The 25668-nt window shown below is 38.8% G+C and overlaps 1 protein-coding gene across 4 annotated transcripts in view; it reads right to left on the bottom strand.

Moving 5' to 3' along the window:
• Positions 1-1304: 1304 nt before the first annotated feature.
• Positions 1305-25668, bottom strand: part of smarca2 (SWI/SNF related, matrix associated, actin dependent regulator of chromatin, subfamily a, member 2) — a 71688-nt gene continuing 47324 nt past the window's right edge. For 2 of the 4 annotated variants that reach the window (XM_046033841.1, XM_046033840.1), the window contains exons 24-34: positions 24439-24605; positions 22174-22337; positions 20377-20604; positions 19971-20048; positions 18756-18974; positions 17178-17401; positions 9834-9939; positions 9109-9210; positions 8611-8731; positions 7161-7294; positions 3439-3677 (exon numbers count right to left, since the gene is read on the bottom strand). In XM_046033841.1, coding sequence (XP_045889797.1) covers positions 3615-3677; positions 7161-7294; positions 8611-8731; positions 9109-9210; positions 9834-9939; positions 17178-17401; positions 18756-18974; positions 19971-20048; positions 20377-20604; positions 22174-22337; positions 24439-24605 — 1606 coding nt within the window. In that variant the 3' untranslated portion in view covers positions 3439-3614. Of the gene's footprint in view, positions 3374-3437; positions 3678-7160; positions 7295-8610; positions 8732-9108; positions 9211-9833; positions 9940-17177; positions 17402-18755; positions 18975-19970; positions 20049-20376; positions 20605-22173; positions 22338-24438; positions 24606-25668 lie in introns of those variants that run through there. The other 2 variants (XM_046033842.1, XM_046033843.1) reach the window with 2 other exon arrangements.

Below are 25668 nucleotides of genomic sequence, written 5' to 3'. Positions count from 1 at the left end.
ACTGTGAAGGGAATACATACTTGCCATACTCGCCTCAGGTCGAGAGAAACAAGTCTAAACATAACCTTCTGTAGCCATGCTAGCAACCGTAATGCTCATTATACACCAGAGCAAAAAAGATGTATCGTAGGTAGGAAATGTTGTCAGATGTCCAATAACTGATGTATTTATACAATAACTTGTGGAGTAATTCACAAGTCATACTTTCAGTTTTATGAGATTATAGGGAAATGGTACAGCGTGAATTAGGATAATGGCTGATTATTCTTTGATCCTACTAACAAGCCAAAGCGTGGTATAGGTCATCCCTCTGGGCCATAGAGCTCCATTATTGTCAAAACAACTCATCAATGAGCTGCACTGTTGCACTCTGGGACATGTTCCTTCATCACCATGAGACACACACACTGTAGTTTATTTCTTAGTCCTACATACTCACTATAGTACCAAATGTGTAACATGTGTTAAACTTCAGCTGAAAATAGTCCAACAAATGCATAGAAATGTTTTTGAAGAGTTATAACTTCATTAGGGACTAGCTGGCTTGAGTACGAAGTGCTACAGACAGGGTAGAGAAGGCAAAGTATCGAGAGGCACATTGTTGACAATAAAAATATAGGATGTAGTTTGAGTGTCAGACTGTTTTATTTATTATAGTTATCCTTAAGTTTTGTTTGTTGGGCAACATTATTAATGCTGGCTTGTATTCGGGACCCATGTGGCCAACGTTGTGTATCCATGGATGTATTGTGAACAGACCTTTCAGCCCACACAGTATAACTCAGGTGTTAGTCCATACTAACTGATGTGCTGCTTCTTTGAAGAGTTGGAAGCGTGAAGTCATAACTCATTACGTTATCAGTGTGTGAGGTATGCAGTGCATGAGAATTTTCCTCTCAGGCAGACTGACCTCAAAAAGAAAGTCTGTAAGTTTTATCAACTTACATTTAAGACTTTTAAAGACAACAGCAGCAATTGGACAACTGTAAAATGAGAGCAACCACTGCCGCAGTCTTTCAGAATTCTCATTCTTTCAACAAAAGAGCAGCACGTGGAATTTAACAGGTTATATTTAAGTGGAATTAAGACTATTGATGAATTGAATTTATTTAATCTGTCATGACAAAAACATCTTGTCTTTAACGTCAGTGGCAGCCATTGAACACTTTTGAAACCAAAACTAAAAAATCTAAATGAAATGTAAAAGATTTAATGAAATAAAAATTTATAAAACCTTTCACACATACCAACACTAACAGATGGTAGAAATGGTCTCCAGCAAAAAATAAACACCAACAATGAGATAACATTTTTTGTGCTGAAAATCTGTGAGATTTTATTTGCCCTGGGCTATTCAATACAACCACAAAGACACTGTGCAAAGAAAGCAAAGATAAGTCACACTTATGGAGAGTCGGCAAGCAAATGATATATATCTGCATGTACACAGTAAATTGCCAAAAGAGTTCATGCTACAAACATATAAATCAATAAAATGAGGGCTCAAAACTAACACAGGAACAAAAACACCTCAATCCAAAAGTTTCAATCAATACACTGTTTTAAAACAGTTATATATATTTATAACAGTTATATTCAAATCCATAACACTGTTTTCTTTGTAATATTTGCCATTGTCTCCCGTCTCAGATACTCTGCAAATATCCAGCTAAGACTTGGTTCTTTACAATCTGGATGGCGCATCATGTTTTCAGATGCTTTAAAAAGCTACATTTACTGCTACGACAGATGCTGGTTTTATTCAACAAGACAAGGTGTTTCCCCATAAATCTGCTGCCTCTCCATCCAAATAACCCAAACAATTGATTCTGAGTGAGAAAAGTATTACAAAGTTCAAAGCTTCTGCTCTGATATGCAACAACTGAAAATTAGAAGGATACATGAAACACATGGACTTCTCTAAATGATGTGCCGCCTACATAATGTACGGTTACATTTTTCTTAATAAAAGCAGTTTGAAAACACATTCAGCATTCATGGTATTTCAAATTAAATTGTAAGTCATCGAGCAACAACTGACATTTTGTTGTGCTGGCTATAAGATATTGAGACTTCAGAAATAGTTTACACTCTCAAAATCGTGTTGTCTCGTAACTGACTGTTCACTAAGCCCCGCCCCTTGTAGTTACAGTTGCTGTCAAGCGTTAACGTTTTTTATGATAACGGCGGCAGATTTCCTGTTTAAGTTCTTACAATTTTTTTTATTTTTATTTCAGACAGAGGCGGACAGAAGCAGACTTCTCATTTCTAGCCGGCAACCGTCGATTTTGCTAAAATGACAACTATCGTTGGCGGCCAACTAATTAAGCCGCAGCTTCATGAGCTGGTTGAAAAAGCCGTTTTAGTTGACTTGTTTTAAATCGTTAATCTTGTAAAAGGTCCCAGGAAAAAAGTTCTCACTAGTTTTGATCCATGGCGTGGAAATAAAGGAGAAGTGTTGCAGTGTAGAGCTAGATAGACATAGTATCTAGCTCTACACTGCTAGAGCACTACACTATAGTAAGTACGATAAGGAAAAATGTGAGATTCAGACTATTATTCTGATTTATTCTGACCCTGTTTAGCTTTTCAAAGAGTATTAAGTTTCACTCTTAACATTACAACAGAAAAGGTGTTGAGAATGAAAACTAACCAAGTTTGACAGCGTAAACTTCCCCAAATCCAGCAGAGAGCAGGACACAGGCGCTAATGTTAGCCTAAACTCTGATAGCATCTACATGTGAACAAAACTAAAGCTTGGCAGGCCTGCCATAACTAGTTACGTTTATTAAGCTATAACTGGACAATCGCTGGTCAGGGGAGGGGTTTAGCGAACAATCAATTTCCCCACGTTTCGACATTTGGCACTGCACAAGGTGAAACAATGAATCCAAAAATTGATTGCCATTTTTTAAAATCACAAGTGGATCTCCAAATTACCTTGGATGTCCGTAGCTATATATATATATATGTTTAAAAAAAAGGAAATGGATATATTTAATTTTCTAAAAGTGCAACAAGCAAGCAAGTACAAATAAAGCAAAAGCACATATAGCATGACCAAATCTTTTTTTTCTCCTTTTTCATTTCCTTCTTTAAAGCACAGAGTTAAAAAATATACTACAAATTTGTCTTAAAAACAAGAATATAAGCAGATTGGTATTGCTGTAGCTTATCAATTATTAGTAATACATTACCAAGCTGGTGGGAGAAGGGGTGCATACTACAGACACTCGAGGACAAATGAAGTAAAATTAAAAAGAAAACAGAACCTGAACAGTAATGGAAGATATTGTCCTTTTTGTTTGTAAGTGCTATAAACAATATCCTCACGCCCTCAGTCGTCGTCACTCTTGCTCTTGTCTGACAGATCCTGCAGAAAAAGAGAGAGAGAGAGAGAGAGAGAGAAAGTGTATTAAGAGAGAGGGAGATTTAAAGGCAGACAAAGAGCCAGAGGAGGGAGGGGGAACGGCGTGTGAGGAAGGTTTATTGTCTGTTGGAGCATAAACAAGAGATGCTGTAGGTCATCACAAGCTGGTTATATCAACACCTTGAAACAAGAAAGAAGGATCTCCAGAGGAAAGAAAGTCTGAAGGTGAAGCCTCTCGTCCTATCTAGTTTCTGGGCAGAAGGTGGTGAAGGGGAGCTGTGAAGGAGGATGAGGACTTTCGAAGACCCTTTGGAAATTTGGGAAGGATAGTTCAGTTTTTAATCTGTGGTTTTGTTGCAAGTGGGGTGAGAGATAAAGAGAGAAAAACACTTTGCTTTGAATTCAATGCACAGTAAGATTCCACCATGACTGATAAGACAGCTGAGGAAATCACTCACTACATTTGTATTCACAGTGTCAACGTGGCTTTTGGGCATGCTCTGGTGAAGGTCTTATTTTGGCAGAGCTGTTTATATTAACCTCAAAACAACCTACGGTTCAGGATCACTGTTGGCATGAATAAAAATCTTCCTCCAGCTGCCTACTTGCACTGAATACTGATCAAAATCTAATGGAGGACAACTTCTGATCCCTATAGATTTAATATCCTTTTAATGACACCAAATGTACTTGTCTTGCTCTTTAACTAGATTTACGTTTCTGCATTACCGATGATTCAGACTGTAAACAGTCCTGCATTTTCTGTCGAGGGGGGCTGTGTTGTTTGTGAGTTCCTGTACTAGAGGGGCGTCTCTAGGGAATCTAAGAAAAAAATATAGGAGAATAATTTATAGACATCATTGATGTACCTTCAGTATAAAAGGTTAGCTTTATCTGGGGCATCATTGTAGCTGGGAGACTGCAACAGACTGAACATGGCGCATTCCTTCCTTCAGATTCACGCCGTGTTGAAGTAAGAGGTTTGTCTTCTAGAAGGTGCTTCCTCCCTTGCACGAAATATCCTTACTGCAGGTGATGCATTTTGTTGCGTCATTATCTTTTTGTAGTAAAGCTAAGCCAAACTTTTGAGCATTTGCTGCAATCCGCTAAGGTCCAGGAATGTAAACAGAAGTACTCTCTTCTCGCAGGCTTTGTTGACGTAATGACGTAACGTAATAAATGACGTGACGTTAGGTCTGTGTAGCAGGTCCTGGCTGGTAAGTGCAACTTTTATGGACTGTAAAATGCTCTCTGCAGTTTAATCTGGAGCACGACTGAGTGTGTAATAAGTTAGGAACTGACATGCAGAATCGAAATGCCTAAAACTGGTACCAAACAACACTATGCACTGGACAGAGAAACAGGCCATCAAAGAGGCCACAATGTCACTGTGAATCCAAAGAATCTCCCTGACTCCCTGGTAATTATAATTTATAACGGTCTTGGTCTCGAGACCGGTCTTAAGGCCACTTTTTGGTGGTCTTGGTCTTGTCTCGGCCTCGGACATTGAGGACTCGGGATTTTATTTCAAGACCAGTCAAGACCATACCTTTGGAATATCAACAAATTGCTTTTGCATTGTCTGATTTATTTAACATCCTAACTTTGATTAAATAATAAAAATGCGTTGTTACTGTTAATGACTGTCCCTGCGATGGTAGGCTAAGCTTGGAAAAGGAGTGTTGAATAAAGATGCTTACGTTGATTTCAGCTCTTAGTGTTTGTGTGTGGGTGTTTTATTGGAAATGTGGATCTTTCAGATCAATTTGAGAAGTACCTATGATCTCGTTCCACATTTTATTGTGTGTCATGTAATGTGGGGAACTGGTCTTGGTCTTGACTCAGTCTCGCCCTCGCTCGGTCTCGGTCTCGACTTGGTCTCAGCCCCTAAAAGTCTTGGTCTTGTCTCGGTCTCGATAAACTCTGGGCTTGGTCTTGACTTGGGGTGTTTCTCAAAACCAAGGATGCAAAGAATGTACTTGTGTTCTTGGGGAGAACATTCTTGCTAGTCGTTCTTAGAAGGACGAACTTGCAATGTCACGAGCACACAACGCTGCTGATGGTTTGAGACGATGCGTTCTTGCTGGTATTGCGCAATACCCCCAGCACAGAGGCCGCATGCATTGCAACAGCCAGGCTTCATCCCCCAAAACAAAGAGCTCAGAATTGGATTTATTGTAGGTTTTTACTTACCAAGATATATTTCACACAAAAATGTATATATAATAAAAGCAAATACTGTGACCACAACTCTACTGTACACTAACAATGTAATGTCTAATATTAATAATAATAAAGAAAAGACAGTCCCCTTTCATACTATTTCTGATAATTTTTCTGAAGTTTCACAAGACCAGATTTTTTTGCACATCACCATTTTTCTGTACATCATCCAGATGTCTCTTGATTTAAGTTAAAATCTTACAAAATTACTCAGAATGTAATGACAGAAAAAGACATTTTAGATTCGCCATCATTTTTAGTAAAACTGCCAATAGTCGACATCTACACAGTTGATTTCTCGCCTCAAACCTCGCTTGAATGCCGAAATGAATGCTGGGATATCTGTGCCGTCAAATTCACACAAGTTACCAACTGATGCATCCTTGGTAAAATGGATGTGTCAAGAACACTTTTATTTTTAACAGTTCTTGCCAAAATGCAAACTTGTGTATTGGGACAGTACTTGGGCCACAAAAGATGACGTTTCACAAGAACACAAGTACAGACAAGAACACAGATTGAGAAAGGCGGTCTTGACTACAACACTTGTGTGAAGAATAAGTGTCATGTGTCACCTGTTTGACGGAGATCAGGCAACTACAGTAAGTGACAAGTAGCATCATTTATTTTGTGTGTAAAATTAAAACAGAATTTAGTGAGAATATAGGAAAATATTACATTTGTGTAGTTTGCTTTTATCAGATAAACTTTAAACTCTCTGATGTGTGTACGGACAAATCAGTGCAGTAGCACTTTCACGCGCATGACGAATGGGAAAAGCGGTGCTAATTATATGAAAATTGGTACATGAGCGGTGGTTGCCATGGATTTAATTTCCCCCATTACTGTTTTTACTCAATGCTAGAAACTAAACAATTAACTTTATTAGTCCAATTATATATGTATAGAAGACATTTTGAAAAGATAAACTGATTATTAAAAAAGTCCTTAGTTGCAGCCCTAATTGCATTTCTGTTGGAGTTTGTGGAGTCTTAGTCTTCAAAAAACAAAGCAAAGCCAAACAAACAAGGTTCCGGCAGTCACTTATCTTTGTGAAAGAAATATATGTTGGCAAGAAATACCTTGATCACAATTCATATGCTTCAAACCGGAACTTACTTACTGCTGTGAAATGGAAGAGATTCTTTGGCACAAACCCGATGTTTTGTTTCACTGTAAATCTTTAGGATCACTCAGAGTACTGCTGTTTTCAACAATTTAATTTGCCTGCACCTACAGGTGTGAAACAGTTGCCGATTAGACGGCTGAAAGGAAACCACCGGGACTTTTCATCATGATGACCAGAATTGAGCTCCATTGTGTCAACACGCTATTTGTCATGTTCCATGAAAAACAAAAAACATTAGTGATAAGCTGCTACAGTGAGCTTTCTTAAGATGTGTAAGCCAATATTTTTATATATATTATTTGATAGTTGTAATATATGTTAGTGTCTTTTCCTCTTTTCCATGTGAATTTATTTTTCCAATTTGCCCGGTCAGAAATATATTCACGTGGAGACCTGCTCGAAAGTTTGAAACAAATGTGCTGAATTGGATAGACCTACATTGTCATCGAGATCTTCGTCGCTGTCGTCGTCGCTCACCACCGGCTTGGCCTTCCCTCGGCTTTGTCTCTTCTTGCCTTTGTCATGGCTGCGCGCCTCCTTACTCAACTTGATCTTAACCCGCACCGACTTGGCTGAATGAAGCACAAGGGGAAAGTAGGAGTGAATTAAGTTCCCACCAAACAAGTCTTATACAACTGGTTTTCTCATTGCTTGCCGAGTCAGTAAACATAAAGTATGTTCATCTACGTTTCCACCCACATGGCTCAGAGGACGGGGTGATTATATCTGAATCACCTGTTTATGCCATAGAAATTCTGACTTAATTTGTGGCCTTAGAGATGAAACAACAAGTCACTGAAAGACAAATTCATCTGATTATTTTGAAAAACAATTAATTGTTTAAATTAAAAAAATCAGCTTCTCAAATGAAAGTATTTTATATCATTGTAAACTCATCTTTGGGTTTTTGACTGTTGGTCGGAAAATAATACTTGTTAACTTAACTTTGAGCTCTGGGAACAGGGCTCTACACTAACTTCTTTCCCAAGGAGCACATTTGTTCCTAAATTAAAACATTTTGGAGCACAATGAAAAATGTTTAACTAACAGAGTTTTTAACAAGGAATTTATTACATACATATTTATATTGTTTGTGTGTGTGTCCGCTCCTTCTCCTTGTGTGTAATTATGATGTGCATTGGAGGTGATTGGAGCATTGTGGCTTGTGGAGGTTTCAACTTTTTGAACCAGGGATAGATACACAATACACCAGCAGCACCCACACAACCCACGCCACACTTTATGTAAACAAGAATACTGAACATGATAATGAAAATAGAACAAGGGGAGCGTGTTGCTATCAGGAGGAGGCGTCTCGAAGCAGCACATATTGACACAATTGCTCTGTGATTCCAAACTAAATCTACCTCTGTCCACTACAGGTACACTATCCACAAGCTGGATGTGTCACTAGTGTATGTATGTATTAGTATAATATTCTAACATTAAATAAAAAGAATATGTTAATTTAATAGTATCCCAGGACAGGATGGCACTGCAGCGGGTGAGTAAAACTGCTCAGAAAACCATTGGTACACGTCTGTAGTCTTCATGTCAAACCAGTTTTCCTCTGCTGTGAAAGATGAGTTGAAAGTTCCAGAAAAAGCTATGAAGGACAGGACTACTGCATGAAACTCAAGAATGAATTTTCATGCAGTAGTCCTGCAATTACAATTATATACGTCATTCCTGTCTTACATTATACATAGTTACATTATATATTGATTCTGTGCTACAGTTTGAAAGCAACAATGGTACATAGAGATGGTGGAGTGAATGTCAAACCAGAACAGCATTCACTGGGTTTATAGAGTAGAATTTGAATGTGATGACACGTGTGGGGGTGTGTGTGCTTATTTGCATGCACGTCCTAGAAATGGTGTCTTACCCTCTGCCTCTGACTCTTCCTCGTCATCCTCATCGCTGTCATCTTCACTCTCTTCGTCCTTGGCAATCTTCTGCCTGGCACTCTTGAACACAGACTGAAGGACAATGGAGTCCTCGTATATCTGTGGGCGAAAAGAAATAGAAGACCCGACTGGATGTATAAACAAGTTCCTTGAACAGGACTTTCCGCGCAAAAGGTGGATATGGATAGGGATAATAAAAGAGAAGAGATTAAGCATTAATTAGAAAGAAATGGGAGAAGTGTAAAACAGCTAGGAGGGGGCTACAAATAGAGTAAGTAGCACTTATTCTTAATTGATGCCTACTCTTTGACTATAGCAAGAGGCCATTCAAACCTTAGGAATTTGCTACAAAAAAATGAAACAGTGCTCTCTTCTGAGAAACATTTCTTTCTTCTTTTTGCCTCAGTCTGTAAAAAGAAGGAAAACAACATTTCTTGTCCAGTGTCAAGGACAGAGCCACACAGGAGGTTTCTGACCTGGGATCCCTCCAGGTTGAAGGTCTGGGCGTTGTGACAAAGCAGCATCACATCCTTCTCCAGGTCGCCCACATTCCTGTATTTATGGTTTCTCACACGATCCTGTTGACAGAAAAACACAAGTCACGACTAATGTGATATCCAGCTGTCAATGTCTTTCCTTACTTTCTCAAAACTCTAAAATTATGAAACGCTTTCTACATGACACTTGATTACTGTGTGAAGATTACCGTTATTATCGGTTAGTGTGTTGTTTATTTTCTTGAGCAATCAATCAATTGATTGGTTCATAAAATGTCAAAAAATAGTGAAATAAATAAAAAAAAATTAAAATGGTCATCACAATTTCAAAAAGCCCATATATCCAAACTCTTTAAATTGCTTGTTTGTTTCTCAGTTCAAAACAACAAAATATTTAGTTTAAATTCATAAACCAAGAAACCAGCAAACATTCACATTTGAGAAGCTGGAGCCAGAGAACCTGAAACAACTAATACATTTTGACAATAGATTTATTTTCTAACAATCAACTAAACAAAACTGCTGGCTGCCAAAATACAGCATGAATTTGTTATTACTATAAAATAATATTTATTGTTTGACTGTCTGCTCATTCTGCATCAATTTCTTCACTAGAATTATCACATTAAAGCTTGCAGATATTTTACTATGCTCTTTGATCCCACTATCATCATTATCCCTCGGGTTAATAACTGTTTACAGACCTTGATCTTTTTGAAGTCCACAGGTTTTCTGATTAGCTCGTAGTATTCTGGGAGCTCCTTCCTGGATGGTAACTGGACAAAGACCTCGCTTAGTTGTCTTCCTGACCTGATAACACAAAATAATTTCACATCATTATTAAATTCATACTCTACCCTGTTTACAAGCAGATCAATACTCAAAACGACCTTTTAAATCCCCATAAAGTTTTGTGTCCAGTTTTTCCAAACCTCTGTTAATGATTAAATAATAAACAAATATATAAATATTCAAATTCTGGGCTTATATTACAAAAGAAAAACTATTTCCAGAGCACACTATGCTACGGTTTAAATGAAACTGTTACGGCATTTTCGTAAATGGGCTGCATCTAGTATATAATTTGCCTCTCATTCACACACGCAGTGGAGTTGCCTTGCATGGCGCTGGGCTAACCACTGGGAGCAACTGGGGTTAAATGTCTTGTTCAAGGACACTGCATGTGGACAGGAGAAGCCAGGAACTGTAAACCCTGCAATTACTGGACCTTTCCAACTCCTGAGCCTCAGCCACCCATCGACCACCAGGAAAATGCAGCAGAAGAAGCAACATATATGCCATGTCAAACAATGACAGAAAAATTAAAACAATTAATAATGAAGTGTTTATGCTTGGAGCGAAGTTGGCAGTTTCAAAGTTAGCGAGGTAAACAACAAGCAGCAAGAGTACATGAAGTTGATTTTTAATATTGAATTAAATTAACAATTAAACGTTTATAATATTTAAGTATTATTATTAATATAAAGCGAATATTAACTTCATTTATCCCCCAGGGGAAATTGTTATTGAGGAGGGGAATAAACTGAACTGTTATTGTCATCAACTCTTATCCATAAGTTTAAGTTTTAGTGAAAATGATAGAAAGAAACTGAGTGCAGTGTTATTAATAACTGAAATGCAGGTAATTGGTAGTCCTGGAAGTCTATAAGCTCATTTTCTCAACACAGACAGGAGGAGGTAAAAGTTTGTTAAATGTTCAGTGACTGATGGTAAAAAGGATCTAACGTTAAATGTTCAATGACTGACAGTAAAAAGGATCTAACGTTAAATGTTCGGTGACTGACGGTAAAAAGGATCTAACGTTAAATGTTCAATGACTGACAGTAAAAAGGATGTAACGTTAAATGTTCAGTGACTGATGGTAAAAAGGATGTAACGTTAAATGTTCAGTGACTGATGGTAAAAAGGATGTAACGTTAAATGTTCAGTGAAGGTCTTGAGAGGACTACGTTCTTCCATAAAGGCCCTTTCAGAAAATAAGTGATTTGCACTGCGCTGGCTGCTGGGTTCAGCGCAAAAGTTCAAAACTACACACGGTAGCTCCGCTTTAATCTTGAGAAGCTGCAGAGGTGCAGTCCCTATTCATTAGCTACATTTCCAACTAAACTGAGGCTTATTGTCAAATAATTTTCTCTTTGCTCGCCTGCCATTTACTGGTCTTGTGCAGAGTTTTGCGTGCATGTTGCCGAAATGCATGATGTGGTTGCGGGTCTCATTCCAATACTATTTAAAAATGATATATTCTTTGTGCAAAACGCCTCTTATTCATTATTATGGGTCCTCCTCGGAGCCTGTAGTTCTGAGTTACTGCCAGTGCTGGAGAATGAGAGGCAAGTCTGTTGTTAGGTAACAGTCGCTGGACTGACAGTATCTATTTTGTTATTATGTGACATTTAATAAAGCATAACGTTATTACAGCACAGTGGTGTTGTGCTGTAGTTATAACACAGCCATACCGTAACTTTAGTCCTGCTAGTGTTTACAGCTAACAGCTGATGAGAGTTGTTCTGGGTCCGCTCCACTTCAGTGCCCTGACAGGGTTCTACCGGGAGCCGAATTACCTCCAAGGTCGTCTCCTCGCCAAAACAAACATACCGGGTCATTAAACCATTAAAACGCGGCCATATAGCAACGTTAGCGTTAGCCCTGTGGTGTGTTTAGAGCCAACAGCTGATCTGGGTCCACTAGAGAACATAACGTAACTTTTCCTTTTTATTTATCAGCAGAGCAGTGCTGTTGATCCACAGCTCTTGACTGGTGAACAACCTGGCAGCGTTTGAGAGCGATGTGCTCATGTTTGTTTCTCTCCGGACCTGTTGTTGTTAAATGTACACACCCTTTGCCTGCTCTGATTGGTGAGTAGGACCGTAACATCACAAAACATCTATTCATTCTTATTTGTTCAACTGACGCACTGAAAATGGCATCAATTTAAATGTAATTTGTCCTACTGTTCACCTTATTTAAGAGAATGTTTGTTTTTTCAGAAAGGCTTTAAGCCTATAATACACAGAGGTAAATTTATTTTACACAATAGTAGGCCTATTCATTTCAAACCGTTTCATCCTTCTGCCATGTGAGTCGCCGTTTCTCATTTCTCCAGTTTGTGCGTACGCATGCCTCAGAGGACCACACATTCTCCTGTCAAGTTAGTTTTCTATAGATAATAATAATAATACATTTTATTTATAGGCGCCTTTCTGAACACTCAAGGTTACCTCACAAAACATAATAAAACAGTACCGCAATAATCGATAAAATTAACAACTATAATTCCAGTTCATAAAATCAGGGTACAAAACAACTGGAAACAAAGATTGAGAAAGAGTGATCACGTGGGATATGTCAGATTAAAAAGATGTGTTTTTCAGGCGGGATTTAAAAATGGAAAGTGAGTCAGTGTTGCGGATGTGGAAGACAGTTCCTTAGATGAGGGACAGAGCGGCTGAAGGCTCTGGACCCCATGGTGGTCAAACGAGCAGGAGGTACAGTGAGGTGAATAGAAGAAGATGACATAAGAGTACGGGTGGGGGTGTTAATATGAAGGAGGTCAGTGAGGTACCAAGGAGCAAGGTTATAAATGGCCTTGAAGGTCAGGAACAGAGTCTTGTAATCAATGCGGTATTTAACTGGGAGCCAATGAAGCTGCGGACAGACAGAGTAATATGATTAATAGAAGGGGTTCTGGTGATGATACGGGAAGCAGAGTTCTGAACCAGTTGAAGTTTATGTATGGATTTGAGAGGAAGACCAACGAGAAGAGAATTACAATAATCAATGCGGGATGTGACCAGTGTGTGAACGAGAATGGCTGCACTAGTGGGTGAGAGAGACGGTGGGAGGCGATTAATGTTACGTAAATGGAAGATCAATCAGGTAGAGCTGGGTGTCATCCGCATAGCAGTGGACATGGATGTTAAATTTACGAAAGATATGTCCAAGAGGAAGCAGATAGATGATGAACAAAAGGGGCCCCAGGACAGAGCCCTGGGGAACACCGGTAGTGACAGGGGATAGCTCTGAGTGCAGCCAGAGAGATATGATTTAAACCAGTCCAAGGGTGTGTCAGTGAAACCAATACAGACTAATCTGTTAAGGAGGATGTTATGAGAGATGGTGTCAAAGGTTGCACTCAGGGCGGATGAGAATAGTTAGTAGTCCTGAATCAGCTGCCATGAGAAGATCATTGGTGATTTTTACCAGCGCTGTTTCTGTGCTATGGCAGGGACGGAAACCAGATTGGAATTGTTCATAGAGGTTATTGTCAGACATGTGTGCATGGACCTGATATGCGACTGTTTTTTAAAGGGTTTTAGAAAGGTAGGTTAGAAATGGGACGGAGGTTGTTGAAATTGTTGGGGTCTGCACCAGGTTTCTTAAGTATAGGAGTTATTGCAGCTGATTTTAGAGACGAGGGAACAATACCAGAGGTGAGAGAGGAATGTAAAATGGTAGTTATTTGGGAAGAGAGAGAGGGTGAGCAGGCTTCTACTAAGATATTTTGGACAGTGTTAAGTTTACATTAAAAGAAATTAACATGTGATCAGAAATACGGTAATCGCTGCATCCCTAAAAGTAACAACAAATAAGCTCATACGAGTAGGATGTTGAATAAAATATAAAAACACAGAGCTACAATAGTGTCCTACAATTATGCAATATGTAAGTTGTAATATATAAGGCACATCTATTAAGTCTTTCAGACACGTGTACACCAATGTGGATACTCCACACCTCTGAATATGTAAAACAGGAGCAGAGATTTTTTTCCATAAACTGTCCCTGCACTTTCCATTTTAGAAACTTTACTTGTTCAAAACTCTAATAGAGCTCTTTTAAAGATTTGCTTGCTGCTTCTTTTAAAGACCTTTACCCGCCACTTATTAAACAGAAAAGGACACAGATCAGCAGAGTTTTGATTCACTTGTAATTAGCTTTAGGAGGAAAGAGAATTAACTATCAAAGTTCCAGTAAGCTTTTTTTATTACAGGTTTTGACCTGTTTTGTATAAATCAAAATAATAAATTCCTGAGTGTATCTTTAAAAAAATTAAACCCAAACTTTAGCCTTTCCCTTGGACTACCACCTAAAGGTTCAGCCTGATTTCAAAGCTGCAGATCTCAGGTGACTTGGACATGGACAGAGCTGTGAACGTGCAGTGAGCTTACATCCACCGTGTAAACTGTGCTGAAACCACAAAGCTGGATGGTAGGCTCGAGAAGGGTTTTTTACACCTTTGATGTATTACGTGTGATGCCTCCCTGCCAAGGAGGACCCTCCGGGAACAGACCCAATTGTTGACTTCTGTGAAAGATGCTGGAATGAATACAAATGTGATCACGAAGGCTTCGAACAAGAGGGGTTTCCTCTAATAGCTTGTGACAGAAAGATGGTAATACAACTAGGGATTTCATCGTGACATACTTTAAGATCACACTCATGTTTATTAAGAGATCTCTACACGGTTACACCTTAATCTGGTTATGGAGGAAATGGAGCCGAGACTTCTGCCCGGCTCCACTGATGAGATATGAGTTTATCAAATTACAGGAGGCTTAAATCAAATATAAGTTGCACTCAAGTTTGACTTGAAGCAGCATGGATGATTAGTTTGTATGATGGAGAAACCATATTCTAATTTGGGATTCGTTAAGTGCCAGAGCTAAAGTATGATTGAGATGCTCTGGGATGAACAACCATCAGCTGGGAGAGGAAAGAATTTGACTTCTGGAAAGGCAGGTATGCAGTTTCCTGGAAAACATCCAGCATAGTAGTCTCTCAGTGCATATTTCAGGAACACAATGGACATGCTCTTTCTTGGACAGGTGAATATTAGAGACACACACACACACACACGCACGCACACACACACACACACACACACAGACTGTCAGGACGGCTGGACTGAAAGAATCCACAGATGTTTATCACACTGTACTGTTGTACTGTTCCAAAGACAGGACTTCATGTCAGTTCATTTTTACCCTGCTGACCAGGGAGAAAGCCGTGCTTTCAATAAATTAATTATTTGGTTCTTTGTCACAAGTACATTTTTTTTTTAGATACAGCACCACAAGTACAGAATGGGCCTTAATGGGAGTGGATGTATACCTTTTGCTCCAGTTTACGATACAAATATGTTCCAACTAAACTAACCTTTCCAAAGTCTGTTCATATAGTGATTAAGGTGCATAGGAGACACAGGGGACAACACTCGTCCATCACTGCAGAGTAGGAACTGAACACTTTTACACTGACAGAGAAAGTGGAGATGTTTGGGTTAATTACCGGCAGTCGTCGATAAGATGGAAGGTCTGTGAATGTGGAAGTTATTCAGTCTTAAAACACTAGTCTGGAATTGGTCATGAAATAAGCTTTGTGAAGAAATAACATGAGACTGTGGAGGTTGGAAGCAGCGATACATTGTACGTGGAATAGATGATTAAACCCAACAGGAATTACTTGTTATTTATAAACATAAAATTGATTTGAAGAAAAAGTCATACTGTGATTATTGGGGACAACATTGCAATTTGCGATTCAATTATAATGGAACAAATGGTACTATGAGTCTACTTTCTTAATTTTCAAGGAATGCGTGAAAGAATTTCAACTTGAACAAAGTTAAACAACAAAGTTAAACAATATTTATAACAATAACTAGTAAAACAGAACAAGGGGAACTTGTTGCTCTATGGAGGAGGCAGTTAGAAGCACATATTGGCACAGGCTCAAAATACATCTGTCTAATGCAGAGTCTCTATCCAAAACCTGGAGGAGTGTTTTAAATATAGAGTATAATGTTTAGTTAGTTTACTGTTAGTATAACAATAATATATTAAATACTACATTCATTAGAATTTCATATAATAGTGTACTTTTTACCACTAGTTGAGTATTAAAACCAGTTATAGCGGTTTGATTTTGGAGGTTGTTTTTATTCATCACATCTTTGTGCAAACAAAATGCTCTACACTGGTCTCTTTATTTAATGCTAAGTAACTTGTCAATAATCAGATTGTTTAACATTTAATGATTTGCTGTAGCACGTCAAACTTTTTTAATGTCCCGCCCCATCCAGGCTGGTGATTGGTTGGCTGACGAAAAGTGACTGAGCACGTCGGCTCTGTGACAAGTTCAATATGTTGAACAACAAGGCAGAGATACAGCTAACAATAAAGGGTCTGCTAGCTAAACCCAAACCTTCCTTATCTTCTCCCTGTTTTCTTCTGTCTTACTGCTTCAGCTGCTGATGATGTCGCTCTGTCTCTGTCACAGAGAGCGGTGGCGAGTCAGACTACGTTTGGAACGATTAGCGGCGGGGCGGGGAAGGGGACACACTGCTCATAAAATATTTTTCTCATTGCACGTAGGCTGTTTTTAAGGACACATGCTGCACACAGACTGCAGCGCACACAGAGACCCTCCGGTTCCCAGCCTAATCCTTACAGACTGAACTACTGCCGGCCCAGGAATTACATTAATCGTGCAGCCCTTACTTGTTCCGTTTTCATTCCAAAGTCTCAGTTTGCTGTTGAAGCAGCTGATAACAGCACAGCGGAGCAAAGGTGCTGAGCTGTTGGTTAAAACTGGACTACTTTGTTGAAAAGTTTTGTAGAATATACTCTTTACTTTAATGGCATTTTCTGACTATATTTTCAACAAAAAACTGGTTCTATGGGATCTCCTGGTCAGATTTCTTGGAAATTCACTTAAAAAATGTATCTTTTAAGTACATTACAGTGCTACACGCAGGTTTAAAAATGAGGTGCTACAGCCATGGGGCTTGTCTACTTCCACCTACAACTCGAAATGGTCTACACATCCACCCCAGGCCTAAAGTGGGTGTTACTCCTCATCTATACTGTAGTGAAAGATGCATGTCACCATATTTTTGGTCCTGCAAGCTAAAACTAATGCTAAGCTAAAGCTAAAACTGACGCAGTCTAGTACAACAGATACCTGTAAATCCTACCTTTAACAAGAAGGATGTCTGATTTAACCCATGTGTAAATACATCTCCTTACCCATCTCTGTAGTTGATGACCGTATCGATGATGGTGTTCATTTGCTTGGTGAGTTTGGGGGGGTTGGGGGAGAGTTTCTCAGCTGGTGGACGTCCACGTTTCTTCTTGGCCTTGGTGCCGCCGTCATCTCTGCTCGACGAGTCCTTGTCCTGACGTCTCTTGCGTTTGCGCTTTTTCAGCCGGATCTCCTCCTCCATCTCTTCCAGGTTCCCATCCTCAATAGCCTGGAGTTGAAAGGAGCCAGGGCAAAGACAGGGTTAATCCTCAGTTGCTTCAACTTGCCCACATATGATGTGGAATTGAAGGATCATTGTCTCTCAATGTATAATTTTCACAAACCATCTCTGTCATCAGATTTACAATTCCCTTGGCAACACAAAAACAAATGATTTGACAGCAGTAAGTACTTTCACTAATTGCAGTATTTTTTTCTCTGTAGACATGCTCACTAGCATACATTAAATGTCTTCAGCAGTGCCTGCAGGTGTCTAAACATTTTTCTTCTTTTAATTAGAGCGTCTCTGAAATACAGCTAATGCTTCCAACATATTCCTCAGTCTCAACGTTTCTTTAGCCTGAGTCAATAAAATGGAGTTGCAGATTTTGGTCTTTGGATTGAAAGAAAGAAAAATTAACAATCTACTTGTGTGTAAAAAGCCTGATTCACATTTTGCAGTGTGAGCATAAACAAACAAAATACAAAAGAAATTTGTTACTTTGCTTCATAAAAAATAAATAAAACTCCAGGTTAATGCCAACCTTTTTCCCAAGGAGCACATGTGCTCCTAAATGAAAAAATTGGGAGCACAGCAAAGAGTGTAACAAACTATTTATTATACACATATTTATACTACGTGTGTGCTCCTTCTCCTTGTGTTCAACTATGGTATGAAACCATTGGAGGACTATGGAAGTGAAGACCCTTGTATGTGTACACCTCGGCATCGGCCTTAATATTTTGTTAAGCTTTTTAAAATGTTGAAACAGATGTGTTGAAAATTTGACACAGCTTTTAAAATACTGATCACTATTCACAAAAACTTTACTGTGATTGGTGCTGGTGTAGTTTTTGAACAGGGCGGATTCATGATTCACCAGCAGCACCCAGCCCCGACCTAATGAAAATAAGACTACTGAACAGTATTACAATAACTTTAGTAAAACGAGGGGAACGTGTTACTCTCAGGAGAAGGCTAGAAGGAGCACATACTGGCAGTGGAAATCTGCAGAGGCTCTTTCTACAACATGGAGGAGAAACTAGTTTTATTGAGTGTATTAGTGTAATATTATAACATGAGATAAAAAGTTCTATTTTAATCTAATAGTTTACTGTTGGTATTTTAATATATAAATTATATAATTTTGCTATATGTAGGCTATTGTCATTTTATTGGATTAGTATTTTATGTAATAGTATACTTGCTTTTTCATTTCTATTAGGGTCAGTCAATAATAATAACACTATAGATTAGTTGAATTAGTAGTTCAATAAATACAAATTAGGTTGTTAACCAATTTCACAGTTGTACAGCAGTTACATTTATCACCATTTTTAATGTCACAGATTGACTTGTATACCCGTAGCCACTGTTTTTCGGTCAGCGTGTCACTGTAGTCCACGTCCCGACGACAGCGTGATCCTCGGCCGAACAGCTTCTCCTCCTCCTCTTCATATGTGAGCCGTTCCACCTCCGCGTCGTCTTTGATGATCCAAGATGGCAACTCGTCCTCTTCCATTAGACGAGGCTTACGCTTTGGGTTCCTGGCGTGCTCCCGGCGTCGGTCCATGTCCATGCGCTACAGAGGAGAAAAGCAGGAAAATCCTATCAGCTCAAATGGCAGATACCATCCTTGGTTCCCATATTTTATACCTAAGGCAGAATTTTTACAGGAATTGAGGGGTTAACAGCAGCTGTTGATATCACTACCGCATCACAAGATGGATTAATCGTACATGATCAGGCCACATTGTGCTTTAATTCTATTCCCCACAGTTCTGGTTTAACATTACAATATAACTGGAGTTACAAGCCAGCCTGTTGGACCAGCTGTGTGTAACTTCAAACTTGGCCTAGTTATAACATAAATGATTATTAAGTTGAGATTTATGCATTACTTAAATGAAAACATGGAAGGAAACCAAGGAGAAACGTTACAACAAGTAACAACTAAACAGTCACACATGCCGGGGTAGAAGTAAATCATACAATGTCACAGAATTATACTCACTAATGGTATAACAGCAGTTTTTCCCTTTTAGAATTTACCAACTTGGTGGTAGTTATATCAACATGCTTATGAATAACTGATATCTTGCACAAAACATGTGACAAAACCACCAGAAACAAGTGAAGCATGATTGTTTAGTGTTTTTTTAAATACAAGCATTACTCAAGGGATTTTGAAATTCAGCTGGTGTTTCGCAAAACTAACTAACTAGTTGAGCCAAGAGGCCGAACAACTGTACTACGCATTTGAAACACAGATGTCACAAACAGTTTAGTGTAAAATAAGTGGCGGCACTGGAATTGACACGGTGACTATGAGTCCTGTATCCATGGCAATTCAGTCATTTGCAAAGCAAGAAGAAGCGCCTGGCTAGTGCCTGACAGTTGTTGCCAAGACTGAAGATGCCAGAACAAATAATGACACAGAATAATGGTCTTGACATAAAGGACAACTAACAATTAACGGGGGGGGGGACCAGCTGTCAGCTTCTCCTCTTTTGGCAAATTCATATTTTAAGAATTTAACTGTCAATTAGATCTTACAAAAAATTTGTGCTTTTCTTACCATGAAGAGCTCAAATTCATCTTCATTGCGGGCTATCATCTGGTTAAGGGTTTCGTCATCGGGCACCTCATCTTCTTCCTAGAGTTACATTTTAAAAAAACATCAAAATAAAATGATGACAGATTTTATGACATACCAATTAAATAGCTGAGAATGCATTACAACACCATGTAATGTTATAAATGAAGGATGGTTAGCTCGCTGATCATATCTAAGCAGCTGTTTGTGGGCATGCAGTCATTTAATCAAAACCAGCATGCATAATTTAACTAAAAGGAAAAGAAAAATCTATTCAGGGCCTTCTAAGTTTAAATAAAAATGCCTGATGAAGCACAAATACTGCGTCTTAGTCTTGAGATGATGTTACTTCCAAGATAAATAGTAAAAAATAAAAGACAGACAGTACCTCATTCTGCTCCTCATGCTCTAAAATGGCCTGGAGGAAGACACGACGCTCGTGGCTCGAGGACTTCTGGTCGAACATGCCTGCCTGGATGACCTTCTGATCCACGTTGAGTTTGTATTTAGCAGCTGCCAAGATTTTCTCCTCCACACTGTTGACGGTGCAGAGACGAAGCACACGCACCTCATTCTGCTGACCGATGCGGTGAGCCCGGTCCTGAGCCTGAAGGTCCTGGAAGCAGCAAAGAGAAACATTACATCATTTCAGTTGCCTCATCATGAAATAGGAAATTAATTAACACCCACCAAGAGCCAGAGTAACTGTCTATTGTAGATAAATAATTAAGAGCCACATCTGTTTTAAAGGTGGCTGTTTAGTCTTTGGGCCTTGTTGTTAAACATAATATTTGCTTAGATTTTATTTACTGCCAGTGAGAGCACTGACACACCAAACAGATACCGAAGAATGACTTGTCAAATGTGTCGTGTCAACTCACATCATATCTGTTAACACATGCAGGTACATTCTGCAACCAGACCACAATCCACTAGAGAACCTCTGAGACATTATGTATCAGTGGAACACACGCCCCCAAGTAGCGCCACAGACTCCCCAGGAGCTCACTGATGCCCTGCTTGCTGATCCAGGTCTGGGAGGAGATTCCCCAGGACACCATCAGCTGTCTCATCAGCAGCATGCCCAGACGTTATCAGCAGTGCATACAGGCACGTGGGGGTCATAGACACTATGGAGTCACATTATGGCCTGCAGTGATGAAAATCACGTATCCAGGCCATAGTCAGTTGGTGACTTTGGTTTCCTTTGACTGTTGTTAAGTAATTTTGTTCTGAACGAATTATACAATGTACAGTAAAGATCTTGAACTGTGTTTTGTTCACCAAGATCTGATGTGTCTTTTAAGTGTTCCCTTCATTTTTTTGAGCAGTGTATTTGCTAAAATCTTGTTAAGGGCAATGTAGAGTTTAGATTTTGTTTTATTGCTTTGCGTTGCACAGGTGTGGTTAGACCGTCTTTGGTTGTGGAAAAATAAAAGGTGGGGACAAAAACTGAAGAGATACCACACAAAATGAGTAAATCACTTATTTGCTAGACTAACAGCAAGCAGCCAGTCTGTTTGTGCTATCTCTGCCAATTCAATTCAGTGTTCTTAACAACCACTGATAAAGGCTGACGGTGCTGAGCAAAAACTAAAAGTGATGGGCCACAGGCCACAAGGAAGTTTAAATAGCTTGATGTTGTCAGCTCAACAGAAATATTATTGATTGAATAACTCAGTACAAATAAGTGTGGGAGATATTTGGGAGGAAAAACACTTTTAAACTCTTGGACTAGATTATTTCTGTAAACAGAAAAAAGTATCACTGGCTGCTTCAATCGTAAATGAAATTGCTCCATTGGACTGGAGCAATTTAAAGTCAGGAAATAATAACAGGTGTTCCATTGCTGCTGCTCTTGTGTTGTGGTGCTGAGCAGAGAGCTCTGTAAAGGGAACTTTATAATTCATCATTTGAATTTGTGTTTCTCTTTCACGTGCCGTTTTGACCTGGCATTAGTCTCACAACGTTCGTGTGTGTCCGTAAAAACAGTGCAGCATTGGTCGGTCTGCAGTAAAAAGTGACGCAACTCTTCAGTAAATATGCCTTTAAATCTGCTTATCTCAACAAGAACTGCCAACACTATAAACAGCATACTGAACACTTTCTATAATCATGCATTCACACTGTGAGCACCAGTACTGTTCTTACAGATTATGATAACATAATCTACTGATGAACGTACCTGGTGTGGGTTCCAGTCACTGTCAAAGATGACGACAGTATCGGCAGCCTGCAGGTTAAGGCCGAGGCCACCCGCTCTGGTGCTGAGCAGGAAGATGAAGTACTGAGATCCTTCCTCATTAAATTTCTTCAGCAGTAAAGCTCGGTCCTCAGACTTGGTGGTTCCTGAAACGGCAAACATGATCATTTTTAAAAATGCAGTCTGTGAAGTTAACTTTGGAAAGTCTGCTTGAACTTCTTCTTGTTCTTCTGCTGCAAAGTGTATTGTTTGCAGGAAAGTAAAAATGTCACCTGTGTACTGTGCCTCATCTTTGACCAATTAAACTGTTTCAGAGGTGTCTGAAAAGAGCTTGTAGTGGCTGTAATTGAGCAGGGTTCAAAATGTGATGAAACGATCCTAACCATTCCATGTCTGATTAAAATATGATATAATATATAGGAGATTCACAGTGCACAGCTGCATCAGTCTCTAAATTTAATATCTTTCTCAAAGTGCTATGTGGATAGTATAAAAGCTGATTAACAAAATTATACTTTTTGATCTGATGATTCTTCCTTTGGTAGTAGACCAAAATACTAAATTATGTGAATAAAAGATTTTCACCTCAAAGTAGAATAACAAACTGTTTGTCTGACTATGTGCCTTTCACTTGGCATTTTATAAGATTCTATGAAAATCCTGAATTACCATCCAAAAAGCTCATAACACACTAAACTGTGAGTTATTGCACGTTGGCGTGAGGCTGAACCTTTGGTACAGGTCCAGTTTGCTCAAAACAAAACATACCGCACTATGTGCTGCTAACACTGCTATGGAAAACACATCTTCTTCATCAGTCACTCACACACAGCAGTCAAGGAACAATGCAGCGAGAGACACGTAATCTTTTAAATACACAAAGGGATTACAAGAGATTATGTGCATGTGTCTTGTTGTAGGGACTACTTGGATGAAAGTAGCAATTCTTTGTATTATAGTAGTATTTTTCTACTTGATACACAAATACATTGTGTTTTGATGCATTACATTGACCATACTTTGGGTTTTACACACCACATTGACACTGTAAGGTTTGATAAGGCTGCTTGGACAGCTTTAAATTCTCCTCCTCTGACATGGAGGCAATAATATACGATAAGGTGTCCTGATTTGCACAATAATGGATAGTGAACATAGAGTGGCATTTCCCTCGCTACACAGGAATTATTTTCTCTATCACACATTATGTATCATATCATTATTAGGGATTTTCCAGATCAAGTATTTTTATTTATTTATTTATTTTTACCTGAACCGGATATCAGTCATTTAACACTGGGTATTTGCTGATTCAGAGTCAGATACAAACAATTACCTAAATGTTGATTAAATATGAATCTGACACACGGAAATAACAGTGAAAGCACTACTAAATCTGACATAATTTGATCCAAATACTGGATGTCTTGGTTCAAAACTATTAAATTGATAAGCTTAAATTATTGATATATGACTGAGAGAAGAGGTATCATATGGGATTAGTAAGTCTTATATGTATTCAAGTCTAAATCTGTATGTGATAGAGTGATTTGTATCAATAAATCTGTATCTATGCCTCTGATTTACAACTAGTATGATATCATGTGTATGTCAATTTAGCATTTTTCAGTGGAAATATATTTGTGAATCTCCACCAATTTGTGTCACACAAGTTCAGAGAAGACCAAGCCTTTCCAGTAGATGGCGGCAGGGATTGCGTTAACAAACTATTCTCCGTCATTGACAGATGACAGATCTTTGGCTGAGTACAGACACGGGCTTGCAGAAAGCAACAGCCAACAACCACGTTTAAATGTGGTCTGTTATCAAGTTACTCACAGATTTAACATTAGTTAGCATTTTAAACGGTAAAAGTCACGGTCAGGCTAAAAATGGGAAGCTGCTGAATGAATGTTTTGGACACTGCTCTCTTACACGATAAATGTGTTACTGCCACAGTTAAGCAAATCCGTCTAAGGTTAAACCGGGTATCAGAACACAGTCAGTCTCACCAGTGCACCCATTTTTCACAGTCACTCACGCACTAATTATCACTTGCATATGCAGTGAAATGCTCACTCTGTAGAGCCTAAGTGTCAGTGAAGAGAGCAGCGCTGGAACACTAGTAGGCTGAGGTAGACAAAACTGAGTACAGTAAAGGAATGATTAGATTTTTCTTTATATTAATTTTCGTATTTCACCTGATAATCACAGAATGTTTAAACATAAGTAGAGGTGTGAACTCACCGTCAAGACGCAGATACTGAAAGTTGCGGTAGCTGAAATAGTCCTCCATGATCGTCATGAGTGAGGTCATTTGGCAGAATAACAGGACTCTGTGGTTAGTGGCATGTAGCTTCGGCAGGATGCGATCTAGGAGCTCAAACTTCCCAGAAGCTCGATACAGATCATGCCTGGGTGGAGGTAAAAGGCAAAACATGTAACAAGAATCATTATTACTGATATAGTGACTATTAACGTCTCTGGGGAATCCAGTTTGACAGTGACAGACAGTTAACTAAAATCAACGCAGCAAAACCTGATGTATTATCATGACATATACTTTTTTTATTCCACACATTCTTCTTCCTTGTCAAAACATGGCCTCCACATTACCCACAATGCAATTCACTTGTTCAGCTCATTACTTCCAATAAGTCCTTTTCATTCTTTTACAACCAGCTTTACAGATAACGCCCTCTGTGTCAACAACCATTTGAACTATCAGTAACAATAAATGCTACAAACCTGGAAACCTCTCTGAAAGTCAGTGATAGGTGAATGGATGAGCGATTTACACATTTTAATTACTAAGAATGTTGATTGCTTCTACACAGTTTCAATTTTAAAGCATTTTTAGATCTTTAAGATCTCTTTTACAAAATATCATTACCAAAATATCATTAACAAATCTACATAAAACAACATTTGAAGGTTTGACACAATAGCTTGTGTGTGTGTGGTTGTTCTGAGTGGACGCTGGAGTATTTGTGAGCACACACTCCACAGGAGCAGAGTAGTACTGGATTACACACTTCTCGGAGTCCTGTAACCAGCATATAGTGACAAAGAAATCCTGCTGCCTGGTGTAGCATTAGATGGGGAGCTTGAGTGCAAAATCCTTTTCATCCTCATTAGCCACAAAAAGATTTGAGGTAGAGGTGTACCAATATATTGTATTTTATTGATTTAATCAATGTAATGCCCTCGATTCAATCCACTGCACGTTCTTTTGAACGATTCTGTGCTGTGGGGTCGACAGCTGTCCCGTTTCTAGTAGATTTGTGAAGAAATGCTGCTCTTTCGTCATCTATATATGGATATATGGAAACCAGAGAGATAAAAGACCAGTGGCTCATACCCAAATCTCAAAATTATTACAGTAAAATGAAAATGGTTAAATAATATGTGACAATGCTGTAGCATGAATTTTCACAGTCTGGTTTGAGGTGATCCGCTGCTATGAATAATTGCTAT

This window comes from Micropterus dolomieu, linkage group LG21 (assembly GCF_021292245.1).
Source record: "Micropterus dolomieu isolate WLL.071019.BEF.003 ecotype Adirondacks linkage group LG21, ASM2129224v1, whole genome shotgun sequence".
NCBI lineage: Eukaryota > Metazoa > Chordata > Actinopteri > Centrarchiformes > Centrarchidae > Micropterus > Micropterus dolomieu.
This window is presented reverse-complemented; position numbering and strand designations above follow the sequence as displayed.